General features: G+C 37.6%; 1 protein-coding gene across 1 annotated transcript in view; it reads right to left on the bottom strand.

The window, feature by feature from the left end:
- Positions 1-12,663: 12,663 nt before the first annotated feature.
- Positions 12,664-16,478, bottom strand: part of LOC104679021 (FYVE, RhoGEF and PH domain-containing protein 5-like) — a 66,145-nt gene continuing 62,330 nt past the window's right edge. The window contains 1 exon segment of the mRNA XM_030937327.1: positions 12,664-12,742. Coding sequence (XP_030793187.1) covers positions 12,664-12,742 — 79 coding nt within the window.

Raw genomic sequence — 16,478 nt, forward strand, 5'->3', positions numbered from 1 at the left:
CTACTTGCTTCCAACAGGGAAAGCAAGATTTTCTGTTTTCGTGATGAGGGAAGGTAGGTAACCCCTTTATGGAGTTTGAGCTCACTCCAAGCAGGGAAAATGTGTTCTAGGTTTTTATTTTCCTGCTTCTAGGATGGTAAAAGGCCATCTTCAGCCTGAGACCAGTAGCTGAATTAGGGTTTTTGTCTTGGCTAAAGTAACAACCGACTGGTCTTAATTTCTCGTTACCATTAGAGCACTCAGGAATCATTGTTGGTGTTTTTTGTTGTTGTTGTTTTTGTTTGTTCCAATCTTTCTCCCATCAGATTTGAGCAACTATATATCTATAATTCCAAATTATGGATAATAAAGCCTCTCTAATTTGGTTAAAATTCCTCAAAGCAGCAAAAGAGGGGGAAAAAAGAACAAAAAAATGTGCTTCGTTTCTGTGTTTGTTTTCTGCCTTTAAAAAATGTTTGTTTACTTTTCTTCCATCCTATACCTCCTTCCACCTTTGCCATCTGCAGTACCCAAAAGTCTAGAGAAGGCTTCTAATGACTTGAACGCCTTTAAATAATCCAGAACAAAGGCACCATTCATCCCTTTTGGGGTGTTCTTTTTTCTTTGTGGAGTTTCAAGAGTCATGGGCAGATTCTTCTTAGGTCTAAAGCTCTGTTTTTCTGTATTGCATAACCTGACCTCTTTGGCTTTGTCAGTAGCAGAGATTACCTTGTACTGTGAGAGGATCTGACCATGGTGTGTGTAATGGCAGATGAGTGCTACAAAGTAGGGGGTGGCTGAACACAGTTTACAGCAAGTGGTCTTGGCTGTTGTTCTTTTTTTCTCTCCTACAAAGTTGTTTAAGGATCCAAATTGTAGTTCAGAGATGCATTCTAAGGGGTCTATTCTCTATTGCTTTTTCTCCCAAAATTAATCTTGATTTGGCTTGTCTGTGCAGATTTGTTTGAGAAACTGAACTGTTATTTTCATAGGTAAATGAGAGACTGAGTTTTCTCAGCTCTGAAGAGAAAGGGCATTTTGCTCCTTCCAGCCAAAAGGCACCCCTAGGCCAAAAGGCACCCCTAGGTGACTGGGGTCTCATGGGAGTGTCTGGGGGGGCTGACCCACCACAATGGGCAGTGGCCCCACAGGGAAATTCCCAACAAAAACTGATTTTTTAAAAAGGTTTTATCCAGGAGATGCATAAGGGCTCACCCAGTGTTTTGAGCCCTCTCAGAGGTCACAGACCTCTGAAGAGAGAAAGTGAGACACATGAGATGGTGGAAATGACTCATTGGTGACACACTGTGGCATCCTGCCCACAAGCAGAACACACTGACCCACCACACAAAAACACTAGGCCAAAGCTCAGTACCTCCTTTTAAGAAAAAAAAAATGTGGAAAACAAAGAATCTAAGAATAAGAAGAATGACCCTTTCAAGGACTCTTTAGGTTTTATGGCACATCTACTTGCTAGAGTTTATGTAAAATGGAAGTAATATGGTCTTTGCACACATTTATATTAAGGAAAAAGAGCCCTAAGGTCAAACTGCAAACTATAAAGTTCTTAAGTTCTCTTTTTCTCTTTCTTTTCTGCCTGCTTTAAATATGCTGTTATTTTTCTGTTAAGATAAAAACCACTGTTTGAATCCAACAGGTTCTTTTTGCAAGCTGGTGAATTTGTATTTATCTTATGGCTAAGGTTCTGAAATAAAAGCTATAGGATCTTGGGTGTGTGTGTGTGTGTGTGTGTGTGTGTATTTAAAAGGCCTTTATCATTTCTATAATTTTATGTTTAATTGGCAATTAAATCCATTTTAATTTCCCTCTAGCATACCAGACTTTCTCTCCTACCTTATAATGTAAATTTTGCTATTTGATTTTCACCTGAGTTGTTTCCTTTAATATGCAAATTTAAGGCCATTTAGCTGACAACTGCCTAGGATTGTGAAACAAGTCATCAAGAATTTGAAAGTCTAGGATGGGGAAAAAAAGGGTCTTTATAAGATGTAGTTCTATTGGCATGCCTAATATGTCTATGTACTTATGGGTTGTGTATACCATGTTTCACTATTGAAAATATATAAAAGAGCTCTAATTAATTGACGAAGAAAATAAAAATGCTTGAATCAAATATTTTATCAGGAAAAGAGAAGACTAGTCAAATGCTTTTTTCCAGTTTGTGTAACTTAAGTAAAATCTGTAATAAATAAGACAGCTTTAAAGTTATTAGTAAAGTAAAATTAGAAATGTCTTAAGAATTGCCAGCATACATTTTTGTTTGCATTTATTTATCAAGCAATTTCATACTTATCCCTGTCAAATACTGTAAGGTGCCAATATTTGGCATAGGTGTTATAAAACCATAAACCCAGCCCAAGACAGAATAATCTTGGCTTATGTAATTTTTAATACATAAGACATTGATATTGGTTTAATAAAAATAGCTACATCTTGAATTTAGTAAGATTATCATAACTTCTAATCTTGTGGCTGTAGGTGGTCTAGTCTACTGAGTGTAAGGTTTGTTTTGGGAAAGGACTGTTACTATCTTTGTTTCAAAGCTGAACTATAAACCGAGTTCCTCCCAAAGCTAGTCTGGCCTACGCTCTGGAATGAATAAAGACAGACTGCAGGTTAGAAGATGGAGTCAGTTAGGTCAGATTTTCACGGTCTCAGTTATAATTTTGCAACAGTAGTTCCATAATTTTAAATGATGACTATTGCAGTTTTCATAAATAATCTAGGTAAACAATTAAAATAATTAGGTAGGCTGGGCACAGTGGCTCAAGCCTGTAATCCCAGCGCTTTGGGAGGCCGAGACGGGCGGATCACAAGGTCAGGAGATCGAGAACATCCTGGCTAACCTGGTGAAACCCCGTCTCTACTAAAAAATACAAAAAACTAGCCAGGCGAGGTGGCAGGTGCCTGTAGTCCCAGCTACTCGGGAGGCTGAAGCAGAAGAATGGCGTAAACCTGGGAGGCGGAGTTTGTAGTAAGCTGAGATTTGGCCACTGCACTACAGCCTGGGCGACAGAGCGAGACTCTATCTCAAAAAAAAAAAATAAAAAAATAAATAAAATAAAATAAAATAAAATAATTAGGTAAATGTAATGGGATAAATACATGTAGTCAAACTCATCATAATTTAGAATCTAAATTTATATTAAATTAAATAGTTATTTCATTATTTGGGTATTTTTCAATAAAAATATATTTGTAGGAACACATTCTTCCTTACAAAAAGTGTGTCATTTTTAAAAAGGTGAACAATTTTTATCCAATTCAAGACCTAAAGGTTTGGTATAAAACAAGGTAAAAGGAACCAGAAAATGAGAGATGTAAAGAAACTTATAAAAATAGAAGTTTTTTTTTTTTTTTTTGTAAGAAAGCTTAAAGAGAAGTAATTTTATATGAGAAAGAATTTTGTACGGTAGATTTAGTCCTAGAATAAAATAACTGGTTGTTTAAGAAAGACTGATGTTCAGGACAAACCAGAAAGCCCAAACATGTCATGAACAGTCCATGTAAGTCAAATAAGAGGATTTATAAAACAAAAACTTTTATATGATCAAGTTGACTATTAATTAAAGGGAAGTTATAATGACAGTGGTTTTGATGTAAAAACAAGAACAATGACAACGTTTATACACTAAATAATTGGTTGGAACAATAAAATTTTCTTAAGGAATTAATTTGCTCTTAATAAATTATAAGATATTTTAATTTTTTAACCCAAAATTTAACTTTTATTGCATCTCAACATTTTCAGTTCTCTCTCCCCTTTTAAAGAGTGCAAAATAGTAATGCTCTCCTTCAGCCCATATAAGTTTTTTTTCCTTGAGTTCTGTTTGTTGTGGCCTGATGCTAACAATGCTTTCTTAAAGGTCTAAAGGAACTGTTTTCTTCCAATGTAATATTCTGTGCACTGCAGAAGGTCTTTTCTTTTGCCTTTTGGTAACTAGTCTAACAGATTTTACAGTTTATTGAAACAATTCCTATGACATTATTATTGAGTTTTGGTTTGCTTAGGAAAAAAATTGAGATTAAATTTTTTTAAAAATTAAGGTTATTACATCTGCATATCTTGCTGTACGTGCTTTTAAAGTACCTGTGACATTGAGTTACAGGACTTTGGCTCCTGGGTCTAGAAAGTATGCCAAGTCCTGCTAAATCTCAAACATTAACAGCAATTAAAGCCTCATCTTCTGGTAAAAAATGCTGATCAAATAAACTGCATTCCTGAGACACAGGGTCAGAAATTAAAGCTATTCCACTCCTCGAGGCCCAGGGACTATCACAGAAGAGGTGGGCATGAGAGATTGTAAGGGCTGATTTTGACAGATAAAATAAGTTCAGTTTCTCTATAAATTAATCATTGATGCCAAAGACACACTGATGCAAGACCAGCATATGGGTCTCTATGTCAGATTAACAAGGTTTTCTTGAAGCATTAACTGACTCCTTACTAAAGGTTATAAAGTTTATAAAAGGCTCATGGCAGTTATCTTAAGGTCAAGATTAAAATGTTATAGACTGTCTAAACATTTTAAAAAACAAATTTAATTGGCTTCATGCTGTTTTTATCAGGGCTTATTGTTTGAAAAATTAAGTCTCCTCTCTCAAAGAATAAAGGTTTTCATCTTTTTTTGAAATCCTTGCATTATTGCATTGGTCAAATGAATGACTTATTTTACAATAACCTGTGGTATCAAGTGTTTTAAATCTTTGATATCTGACAAACTTTCCAAAGTCAAATTATAAATTATGTCTTTTTCTGACCTAATTAATCCTTTGGGATAGTAGGTTTCCTAAAGTCCAAAAAAGATATAGTTTGACTTATTTGGTATAAAAATTATACAGAAAGCATTGTCAAATATAAAATGGTGTTTGGTCTTCTTTGGGGTGTGTTTGTATAAATATGTTATTGGTATGTGTTCCAAAATTATGGAAAATGCCTATAATTCTGATATGACTTAATGTACATTATCAGTAATAATTATAGTCATTATGTTAAATTATTGTGTGCCAAAGAGGTAACAAATTTCCTTGTCAATTGTATTCTTGACTATGTCTGCCCTAAAACTTTTTGTCTTTGACAGACAATTGTTGACTTGTCTTGGCCCTCTTTGGAAGGTGATTTTATAATTAGCTATAAAACTCTAATAGGTTCTCTTGAATACAAGTATCTAATAACTTTGGAGATTGTGACATTGGAATACAAGAAAAACTTTTAGGACTCATGGAGTATGGAAATGTTTATGAATATCAAGCAGAACAGGAATTAACTACATGGACTGAACTAATAGAAGACTGAAGTAACCTTTTTGACTTTTTGCTTAAAATGTTGATGGTCCTTTTTTCAGGGTAAAGGAAACTTTTCTTCTAAGCTATTGATAGCTTTTAGCAATTTAGTATACTCCTATGAACATAATTTGGAGCATATTTGCTTATCTCTACCTGATTTCTTCAGAATTTGGAAACTATCGTGGGTACTCTTCACTTATGGCAATACAGTCACTTGCATAAGTGCGATAAGAATCTGTTTTCATTTGTAACAGAACACAATTGAAGAAACTGGTTATTTTACCAAGGCTTTGACTGGAATGGTGTGCTTTCCTTTAAGGAATCAAACTTGACTTATGGAGCCAATAAAAGCCCCCTTAGGAAACTGGCCTCATATCTTGTCTACATAGTCCCTGTGCAGGGTTCCTGACCTGTGGTAAGTAGAGAATGTCACCTTCTAATAGGCCCAGTAGCCCCAAGTTTATCTTGGGACCTTAAGAGAAGAGGATCACTCAACTCATAGGTATTTGATGATACAAATCATGGCTGGGATCAGCTATAAAAAAAATCTTATCTGGGATTCCTTCTATGGAACAAAGTTCCATCAAAGCCAATTTAAAAGCCTATGTAGAAAAATTATTCTTGCTGCACTGTATAAAAATAATCAGGGCAAGTATAATAAAGTAAAACTAAGTCCTACCATGATTTGTCTTAGTAAAAATAGGAAACTGGAGAGAGAAAAATTGCTTAAAAATATAGCATACCTGTTGTTAGATCCTAGTCTTGCCTAATGTTTCTCAATTTTTATTGTTTTCTACAGTTTGAAGCAAATTCTAACTTGTCTCAGCTATAAGTCTTCAAAATAATGTTTTTATTTTTTCCCTTCCTTTTCCCCCATTTTTCCTAATTTGAAATCACTGAAAACTAAGCTCTTCTTCTGTAAAGCCCTACAAACTGAGGCTAGACAACTTAAAGTTCATTAGAAAATAACAGCAATCTATTTACATACATAAGCTACTTTCATACCTGCCTACTGATATACGGACTTCAGAGTAATGTGGCCTATATCAATTTACCAGGATTTTTCTTCTGTTTGTTGCTGTTTTTCTCCCTTCCTCCCCCTATTTTCTCTACATAGGACATGAGACTTCACAACCTGCAAAAATGAGCTTTCCTAGTAACTCAGGACCTACCTGTCTAGGAATAAACCAGCCTAGCCATGAGAGATCAGATGAAACCTGAGACCAGAGACCCATTTTCTTCTAAAATGCTTTCTCCAAAAGATTTTTAAAAAGAAAACGGAGGAAATGTGAAAGGAAAATAAATCTTGGGGCTCCAAATTTACTAAGCTAAAGGGAAAAGTCAAACTGGGAACTGCTTAGGGCAAAACTGCCTCCCATTCTATTCAAGTCACCCCTCTGCTCACTGAGATAAATGCATATCTGATTGCCTTATTTGGAGAGGCTAATCAGAAACTCAAAGAATGTAATCATTTGCCTCTTATCTACCTATGACCTGGAAGTCCCCTCCCCACTTTGAGTCATCCCCACCTTCATCTCAAGTTGTCCCACCTTTCAGGACTGAAGCAATGTTCATCTTACACATATTGTTTGATGTCTCATGTCTCCCTAAAATTTATAAAACCAAGCTCTTCTCTTACTAGCTTGGGCACATGTCATCAGGACCTCTTGAGGTTGTGTCACAGGAGCGTGTCCTCAACCTTGGCAAAACAAACTTTCTAAATTAACTGAGACCTGTCTCAGTTAATGTTTTTCAGGTTCACACACTCAACACAGAAGCAGGAAGGTTAATAAAGCAAGTTCTTAGAGACAAAGAGACTTAAACTCCCACACATTAATAGTAGGAGACTTCAGCACTCCACTGACAGTATTAGACAGATGAGTGAGGCAGAAAATTAAAGACATTCGGGACCTGAACTCAACATTCAACCAAATAGATCTGATAGATCTCTACACAACTTTCCACCCCAAAACAACAGAATATACATTATTCTTATTGCCACACGGCACATACTCTAAAATCAGCCACAAAATCAAACATAAAATAATCCCCAGCATAGGTAAAAGAACCAAATCATATCAAATATACTCATGGACCACAGCAAAATAAAAATAGAAGATTAAAAGAAATCACTCAAAACCATGTTACATGGAAATCAAACAACTTGCTCCTGAATGATTTTGGGGTAAATAATAAAAATATGGCAGAAATCAAGGACATGTTTGAAACTAATGAGAACAAAGATGTAACATACCAGAATCTCTGGGACACAGCTAAGACAATTTTAAAAGGGAAATTTATAGCACTAAGTGCCCACATCAAAAATTTAGAAAGATTTCAAATTCACAACCTAACATCACAACTGAAAGAATTAGAGAAGCAAGAGCAAACCAGCCCCAAAGATAGCAGAGGACAAGAAATAACCAAAATAAGAGCCCAACTGAAGGAAATCAGGACATAAAATACCATCCAAGAGATTAATGAATCCAGGAGTTTTTTTATTTTTTTATTTTTTTATTTTATTTTATTTTTTAATGAATAAGATAGGCCACTAGAGCTAGACTAATAAAGAAAAGGGAGAAGATCCAAATAAACACAATTAGAAATGACAAACAGGATGTTAACACTGACTCCACAGAAATAAAAATAACTATCAGAAACTACTATGAACATCTCTATGCACACAAAAAAATAGAAAACCTAGAAGAGATGGATACATTCCTAGACATATACACCCTCCCAAGACTGAATCAGGAACAAATTGATTGCCTGGACAGACCAATAATGAGGTCCAAAATTGAATCAGTAATAAATAGCCTACCAACCAAAAAAACAGGAAGAGATGGATTCACAGTCCAATTCTACCAGATGTACAAAGAAAAGATAGTACCATTACTACAGAAACTATTCCAAAAAATTGAGGAGGGCCCCCTCCCTAACTCACTCTATGAGGTTCACATCATCTTAATACCAAAACCTGGCAAAGACACAACAAAAAAGGAAAAAACTTCAGGCCAACATCCTTGATGAACACTAATACAAAAATCCTCAACAAAATACTTGCAAACTGAATCCAGCAGCACAACAAAAAGCAAATCTACCATTATCAAGTAGGCTTCATCATGGAATACAAGGTTGGTTCAACATATGCAAATCAATAAGTGTGATTCATCACATAAACAGAACTAGAGACAAAAAACACATGATTATTTCAATAGATGCAGATAGGGCTTTTGATATAGTTCAACATACCTTCATGTTAAAAACTCTCAATAAACGAGGTATTTAAAGAACATACCTCAAAATAATAAGAGCTATCTATGACAAACCCACAGCCAATATCATACTGAATGGGGAAAAACTGGATTTCCTTTGAAAACTGTCACAAGACAAAGGTTCCCTCTCTCACCACTCCTATTCAACATAGTATTGTTAGTCCTGGCCAGAGCAATTAGGCAAGATAAAAAAATTAAAGGCACACAAATAGGAAGAGAGAAAGTCAAATTATCCGTTTGCAGACAACATGATTCTGTATCTGTAAAACCCCATAGTCTCAGCCCATAAGCTCCTTCAGCTGATAAACAACTTCAGCAAAGTTTCAGGATACAAAAATCAATGTACAAAAATCATCAGCATTCTTACATACCAACAAGAGCCAAGCCAAGAGTCAAATCAGGAATGCAAGCCCATTCACAACTGCCACACACACACACACAAATATATATATATATGTGTGTGTATATATATACACACACACACACACATATATATATGTAGGAATACAGCTAACCAGGAATGTGAAAGATCTCTGCAAGGTTAATTAAGAAACAGTGCTCAAAGAAATCAAAGATGACACAAACAAATGGAAAAACATTCCATGCTCGTGGGTAGAAAGAAACAATATTGTTAAAATAGCCATACTGCCCAAAGCAATTTACAGATTCAATGCTATTCCTATCCAATTACCATTGACATTATTCACAGCACCAGAAAAAACTATTTTAAAATTCATATGAAACCACAAAAGAGCCCAAATAGCCAAGGCAATTCTAAGCAAAAAGAACAATGCTAGAGGTATCACATTACCTGACTTCAAACTATACTACATGGCTATAGTAACCAAAACAGCATGGTACTGGTACAAAAACAGACACATAGACCAATGAAAGAGAATGGAGAGGCCAGATATAAGGCCACACACTATAACCATCTGATCTTTAACAAAGCTGACAAAAACAAGCAATGGGGGAAAGAACCCCCAATTCAACAAATGGTGCTAGGATAACTGGTTAGCAATATGCAGAAGATTGAAACTGGACCCCCTTTTTACACCATATACAAAAAACAACTCAAGATGGATTAAAGACTTAAATGTAAAACCCAAAACTATAAAAACTCTGGAAGACAAGCTATGCAATACCATTCTAAACATAGGATGAGCAAAGATTTCATAACAAAGATGCCAAAAACAATTGCAACAAAAGCAAAAATTGACAAATGGAATCTAATTAAACTCAAGAACTTCTGGCACAACAAAAGAAACAATCAAAAGTGTAAATAGATAACTGCAGAATGCGAGAAAATATCTGCAGACTATGCATCTGACAAAGGTCTAATACCAACATATATAAGGAACTGAAATTTATAAGGAAAAAGCAACCCCATAAAGAAGTGGGCAAAGGACATGAACAGACACTTTTCAAAAGAAGACGTACATGTGGCCAACAAGCATAAAGCTTGTCAGTGATACTGAAAAGCTCAATACCACTGATCAGAGAAATGCAAATTAAAACCACAATCTCATAACAGTCAGAATAGCTATTACTAAAAGTTCAAAAATAGCAGATGCTGGCAAGGTTGCAGAGAAAAGGGTACACTTATACACTGTTAGTGGGAGTGTAAATTAGTCCAACCATTGCTTAAAGCAGTGTGGCAATTCCTCAAAGAGCTAAAAGCAACACTATCATTTGACCCAGCAATCTCATTACCGTGTACACATCCAAAAGAATATAAATCATTCTACCATAAAGACACATGCACATGGATGTTCATTGCAGCAGTATGCACAATAGCAAATACATGGAATCAACCTAAATGCTCATCAATGACAGACAAAGAAAATGTGGTACATATACACCATGGAATATTATGCAGTGATAAAAAAGAATGAGATCATATCTTTTGTGGGAGCATGGATGGAGCTGGAGGTCATTATCCTGAGCAAACTCAGAGTCAGAAAACCAAACACTGCATGTTCTCACTTACAAGTGGGAACTAAACAAGGAGAATTCATATACACAAAGAAAGGAACAACAGACATTTGGGCCTATTTGTGGGTGGAGGGTGGCAGGAGGGAGAAAAGCAGAAAAAAAATAACTGTTGGCTACTAGGCTTAGTACCTAGGCGACAAAATAATATGTATAACAAACCCCTGTGATACGAGTTTACTATATAACAAACCTGCACATTAACCACTGAACCTGAAGAAATCTAAATAAAAGATGTTATCAAAGAATTAAAAATAATAGCAAAAAGGATAATGCAAGAATTAACCCAGAAAACCAAAGATTATAGATGTACAGAATACACTAGCCTGCAAACACAGCCACACAACCCAAAAGACAGCAATTCAAGACAAACAGATAAACCTAGAAAGTCTGATAGAGAAGTTCTAATATGGATAGAGACTGGTTTGAAACAAACACACAGAGGCCAAAATCAGCAAAGTGACCTTGAAAGGTTCCTAGAATTGAATGACATACTCTGTAAAGGATGTTAAACAGTCAAGGTGCTATACAGTTTTTTGTTTGTTTTTAATGAGGAATTGAAGACCACATTGTAAAAACCAGAAATAATCCCAGGTAGTTTTGAAGATTAAAGAGTCATTAAAAATTATTATAATGAGATTTAACAAGATATAATTCACAAAGCAGAAAATTCGTTCTTTTAAAGTATAATGTTAAGTGGTTTTTAGTATATTCACAGAACTGTACACTTGAAAGTTGGAAGAAACCTTAGAAATTAGCTGTTTCCCAAAGTATGCTCTATGGAACCCTTCCAGCCCCACAGGCTACTGTATAAACAGAAATTTTCCTGTGGTTAAACACAGCACAACTGTATACTCTATATTCCCCTTGAAGAACCATAGGGAAAAACTAAAGTCTCTAAAAAGTTACAGGATATCCCAATTAACCTGACACAGAACCTCTTTTCATGGAACATGTACTAAAAGCCCATGAAATCAGGGCTCCAGAGAAGCTGCTTCAGAAAACCCTGGTGGATTTCAATCCCCTGGCATTCCAGGTTAATAAAAAGAGCACCAGAGAAGTCCCACTGGCTTGACTGATTGTCTCACAGCTCTTTCAAACTGTCTGATATGAAAGCAACCACTGGGAAGTATATTTTTACTGTTTATGGCAGGGCCAAAACCAGAAAACAGATTTCCAGATGTTTTTAGTCCAATGTTCTAAAACATGACACAGCAAAAACTGAAGCTCTGACACACTATGTCAACAAATTCCCATGGCTACGTCCTCTACAAGAAACCACAGAGAAGTGAGGACTAAAGAAAGATATGCACAGATTTAAGGAGCCAGTGTGCCTGAACATTGTAAAGAAAAATCTAATAGGAATCCTACAAGATAAAATAACAAAATTTCATAGAAAAGTTTTTGACAAGGCGTAAGTAAAAAGTTAGAAATGCTATTTTCTGAAATTAGCCTCTATATCATCCCTCAAAGGGAGTTCACCATATACCTATTAGCACTAGAAAAGTGAGAAAGAAAAAATACTGGAACACGCACTGCATAGATATGTGAAATTAATATTTACCAGAAAAACAGGCAAAACAAGTAAAACTAAGATCATATTTTAACCTGATACTAAGAAAAAGCCTTTGCCAAAATATGTAAGCAGAGACAGATACAAGCAAGAATAAATACAACCTTGAAAGGGAATGGAAAAAAATACACATGCATCATGCACTCAATTATGGATGAGTGAAGAAGCTAAACTCCTCTATGAGAAAGAAATTCACTGGTTGGATTGAGAAAATAGAACAACCTTCTTCCCAGGTCACCCTATTCCACCTGTAAGCCCTACGGAGATCAGATCTTTTCAGTATATGTGGCTTTTCTCCATTCTGAGTTTGTATGCAGCTCATCCCTCATGTCCTGAACATTTAAGAGCCGAATACTGTAAGAAAATTACGTCTAACTGAAAACTCCTACTGACTCTTCAAGAAGCAGCCCAAACAGCCCTACTTCTGGGTCATCTTTCCCAGCTGTAGGAGGTCGCACCATGGTTAAGTTTCGTGGTTCTCTGCATTCTGGGAGTCTTCTCTTTATGATTCTCAAGGGGCAGTGACCTCTGCATCTGCTACGTGTCTGCTGCCCATGCATCTGGACTGTCCCCAATGCAGAGTGAGCTCTGTTGCTTCACTTTTAGATCCACAGCCCTAAGAGCAGTCACAACAGTGCCATTGTCATTACAGCCAACAACTGGGCACTCACTCTGAGCTTTGTACAGTACGCACCTCCTGGATTACCTCCCTGAATCCTAACAGCCAAACTCTACCAGGGTACCACTGGGGTCCCCATCTCACTGAGGATGGAAGCAAGGTTTAAAGAAGTGCAGGGTCTTGTCAAAGGTCACTCGACCAGAGTGGAGGGGCTGGGACTCATCCCAGCAGTGGCCTCCAGGGGTGAGCCTTGACCCACGGGCTTCTGTCAGGCAGAGGACAAGTCCTCAGACAGAGTAGGCCTCACACACAGTTTATTAAATGACATAAGATTAATCATAATCAGATCATCAAGACACATCATAATGAATGTTAATAAAACCTTTAGGCTCCCAAACTCTCAAGTGAAACAAATAAAGAAATCCAAGCCAAATTTCAAGGAATACAATCAAACCCCTAACTCTAGAACACTAATATCAAACCATTCGATATCATAACGAAAGTGTTACCATAAAGCATTAAGACAAACTATAAGGAAAACTAAAAATAAAATGGAAATTAAAAAACAAGTTGATTTTTAAAAATCAAATCTCTCTTACAAAATAGATAATGCAAAAGTTTAATCGTAAAATTAAGAAAACACAATATAATAATACACTTTTACATATCTGAAACCAGTATTCAGTTATATGTTTAGAAAGTATTAAGTAGGAGTAAAAATGGCAGATAGGAGGCAGGACTGAATTGCAGCTTCCATTCGGACACAGCAGCATGTGGAAACTCGCATCATGAACTTTTGCTCCAGCACTTCTGCAGGAACATACCAGGAAAGCCGAGAGAATCCACAGACCCTCTGAAGGAAGTAGATTGCTCCTGCAGGGCCCAGGAGACAGCCAAATACTGTGAGTGCCCAAATTGTGAAAGAAGGAAAGGGGGATCATCCACCCCAAACACACACCTTACCTGGGGAACCCGAAGATACAGATCACAGGAGAAGGATTTGACCTTACCTGCAACTCATTCAATTTAGAGAGCCAAGCAAAATACAGGAAGCAGTGGGAAAAGCCCTGTGGGTTCTCTGGGTCCCTAGGAAAGCCACTTCTGACTTATCTCATAGGGGTCCTTGAGGAGGGCTGCCAGAGGAACTGGGAAAAGGCCACAGGGAGAAGGAGACCTCCAGCTGAACTCTGTAACAATTCCAACTGAACGCAAAGTCTCCTGGCCAGAACACAGGGGAGGGTGTGAAACCCATGTGCAGACTCGACAGGCAGGGAGGCATGAAAGCCCTGCTTGCTTTCTCAGCTGGGAGGCTGGTAGCCTGGGGCAAGGTCTCAGTCCTGTTCACACATAGCATAGAAACAAACTCACTGCTATTGGAAAGGGCACAGTGGGACTGAGACTAGCCTTCTGGGTTGTGCGGGAACTGGGTGAGGCCTTAACTGCTGGCTTTCCCCAACTTCCCTGACAACCTGCATGACACAGTAGAGGCAACCATATTCCTCCTGGGAACATAACTCCATCGATCTGAGAACCACACCTCCATCCCCTACAGCAACCACAGCAAGCCACGCCCACGGAGAGTTTGAGCTCAGACATGCCTAACTCCGCCACCACCTCATGGTCCTTCCCTACCCAGCCTGGTAGCTGAAGACAAAGGGCATATTATCTTGGGAACTCTAGGGCCCCACCCACCACCTAACCTTCCAGGTACTACCACAGCTGATGCTTTCCTGAAAGTGCCACCTCCTGGCAGGCAGCCAATCAGCACAAAATAGTACATTAAACAACCAAAACCAAGGACCCTCACGGAGTCCATTCCACTTCCCTGCCACCTCCACCACAGCAGGTGCTGGTATCCACGATTGAGAGACCTGAAGATGGTTCACATCACAGACACTGCAGACAACCCCCAGTACCAGCCTGGAGCCTGGAAGCCCTGCTGGGTAGCTAAGTCCAGAAAAGAAATAACAATCACTACAGTTAGGCTCTCAGAAAGCCACACCCCTAGGAAAAGGGGGACAGTGCTACATCAAGGGAACTCCCTGTGGGACAAAAGAATCTGAATAGCAGCCTTGAGCCCCAGATCTTCCCTCTGACATAGCCTACCCAAATGAGAAGGAATGAGAAAAAAAATTCTGGTAATATGACAAAACAAGGTTCTTTAACATCCACCCAAAATCACACTAGCTCACCAGGAATGGATCCAAACCAAGAAGAAATCCCTGATTTACCAGAATTCAGACGGTGGATTATTAAGGTAATCAAGGAGGCACCAGAGAAAGGTGGAGTCCAATTTAAGGAAGTAAAAAAAGTGATACAAGATATGAGGGAAGAAATCTTCAGTGAAATGGATAGCATAAATAAAAAACAATCACAACTTCAGGAAACACAGGATGCAGGTAGAGAAATGCAAAATGTTCTCGAAAGTGTCAGCAATAGAATCAAGCAAGCAGAAGAAAGAACTTCAGAGCTCAAAGGCAAGGTTTTCAAATTAACCCAATGCAACAAAGACAAAGGAAAAAATAATACAAAAACATGAACAAAGTCTCCAAGAAGTTTGGAATTACGTTAAATGACCAAACCTAAGAAATTTAATTGGCATTCCTAGGAAGAGAAATCTGAAAGTTTGGAAAATCTACTTGGGGGAATAATCAAGGAAAACTTCCCTGGCCTTGCTAGAGACCTAGACATCCAAATACAAGAAACTCAAAGAACACCTGGGCAATTCATCACAAAAAGATCATTGCCTAAGCATGTTGTCGTCAGGTTATCTTAAGTCAAGATGAAGAAAATAATCTTAACAGCTGTGAGGCAAAAACACCAGGTAATCTATAAAGGAAAACCTATCAGGTTAACAGATTTCTCAGCAGAAACCCTAGAATCCATAGATGGAATTCAGGCTCTATCTTTGGCCTCCTCAAACAAAACAATTCACAGCCAGGACTTTTGTATCCAGTGAAACTAAACGTTATAAGTGAAAGAAAGATACAGGCTTCTTCAGACAAATGAATGCTGAGAGAATTCACCAGTACAAAGCCAGTGATACAAGAACTGCTAAAAAAAAAAAAAAAGAAAAAGAAAAAAGAAAAAAAAAAAACCTCTCAATCTTGAAACAAATCCTGGAAACACATCAAAACAGAATCTCTTTAAAGCATAAATCTCACAGGATCTATAAAACAAAAATACAATTTAAAAAACCAAGTTATACAGGCAATGAATAGCATGATGAATGGAACAGTAGCTCACATCTCAATACTAACATTGAATGTAAATGGCCTAAATGCTCCACTTAAAAGATACAGAATTGCAGAATGGATAAAAATTCACCAACTATCTGTTGCCTTCAAGAGGCTCACCTAACACATAAGGACTCACATAAACTTAAGGTAAAGGGGTGGGAAAAGACATTCCATGCAAATGAACAGCGAGCAGGAGTAGCTATCAGAAAACAAGCTTAAAGCAAAAGCAATTAAAGACAAAGAGGGACATTATATAATAAGAGGCCTAGGCCGGGCGCGGTGGCTCAAGCCTGTAATCCCAGCACTTTGGGAGGCCGAGACGGGCGGATCACGAGGTCAGGAAATCGAGACCATCCTGGCTAACACAGTGAAACCCCGTCTCTACTAAAAAAAATACAAAAATCTAGCCGGGCGACGTGGTGGGCGCCTGTAGTCCCAGCTACTCCAGAGGCTGAGGCAGGAGAATGGTGTAAACCCGGGAGGCAGAGCTTGCA

The sequence above is a fragment of the Rhinopithecus roxellana genome, chromosome 1 (assembly GCF_007565055.1).
Source record: "Rhinopithecus roxellana isolate Shanxi Qingling chromosome 1, ASM756505v1, whole genome shotgun sequence".
NCBI lineage: Eukaryota > Metazoa > Chordata > Mammalia > Primates > Cercopithecidae > Rhinopithecus > Rhinopithecus roxellana.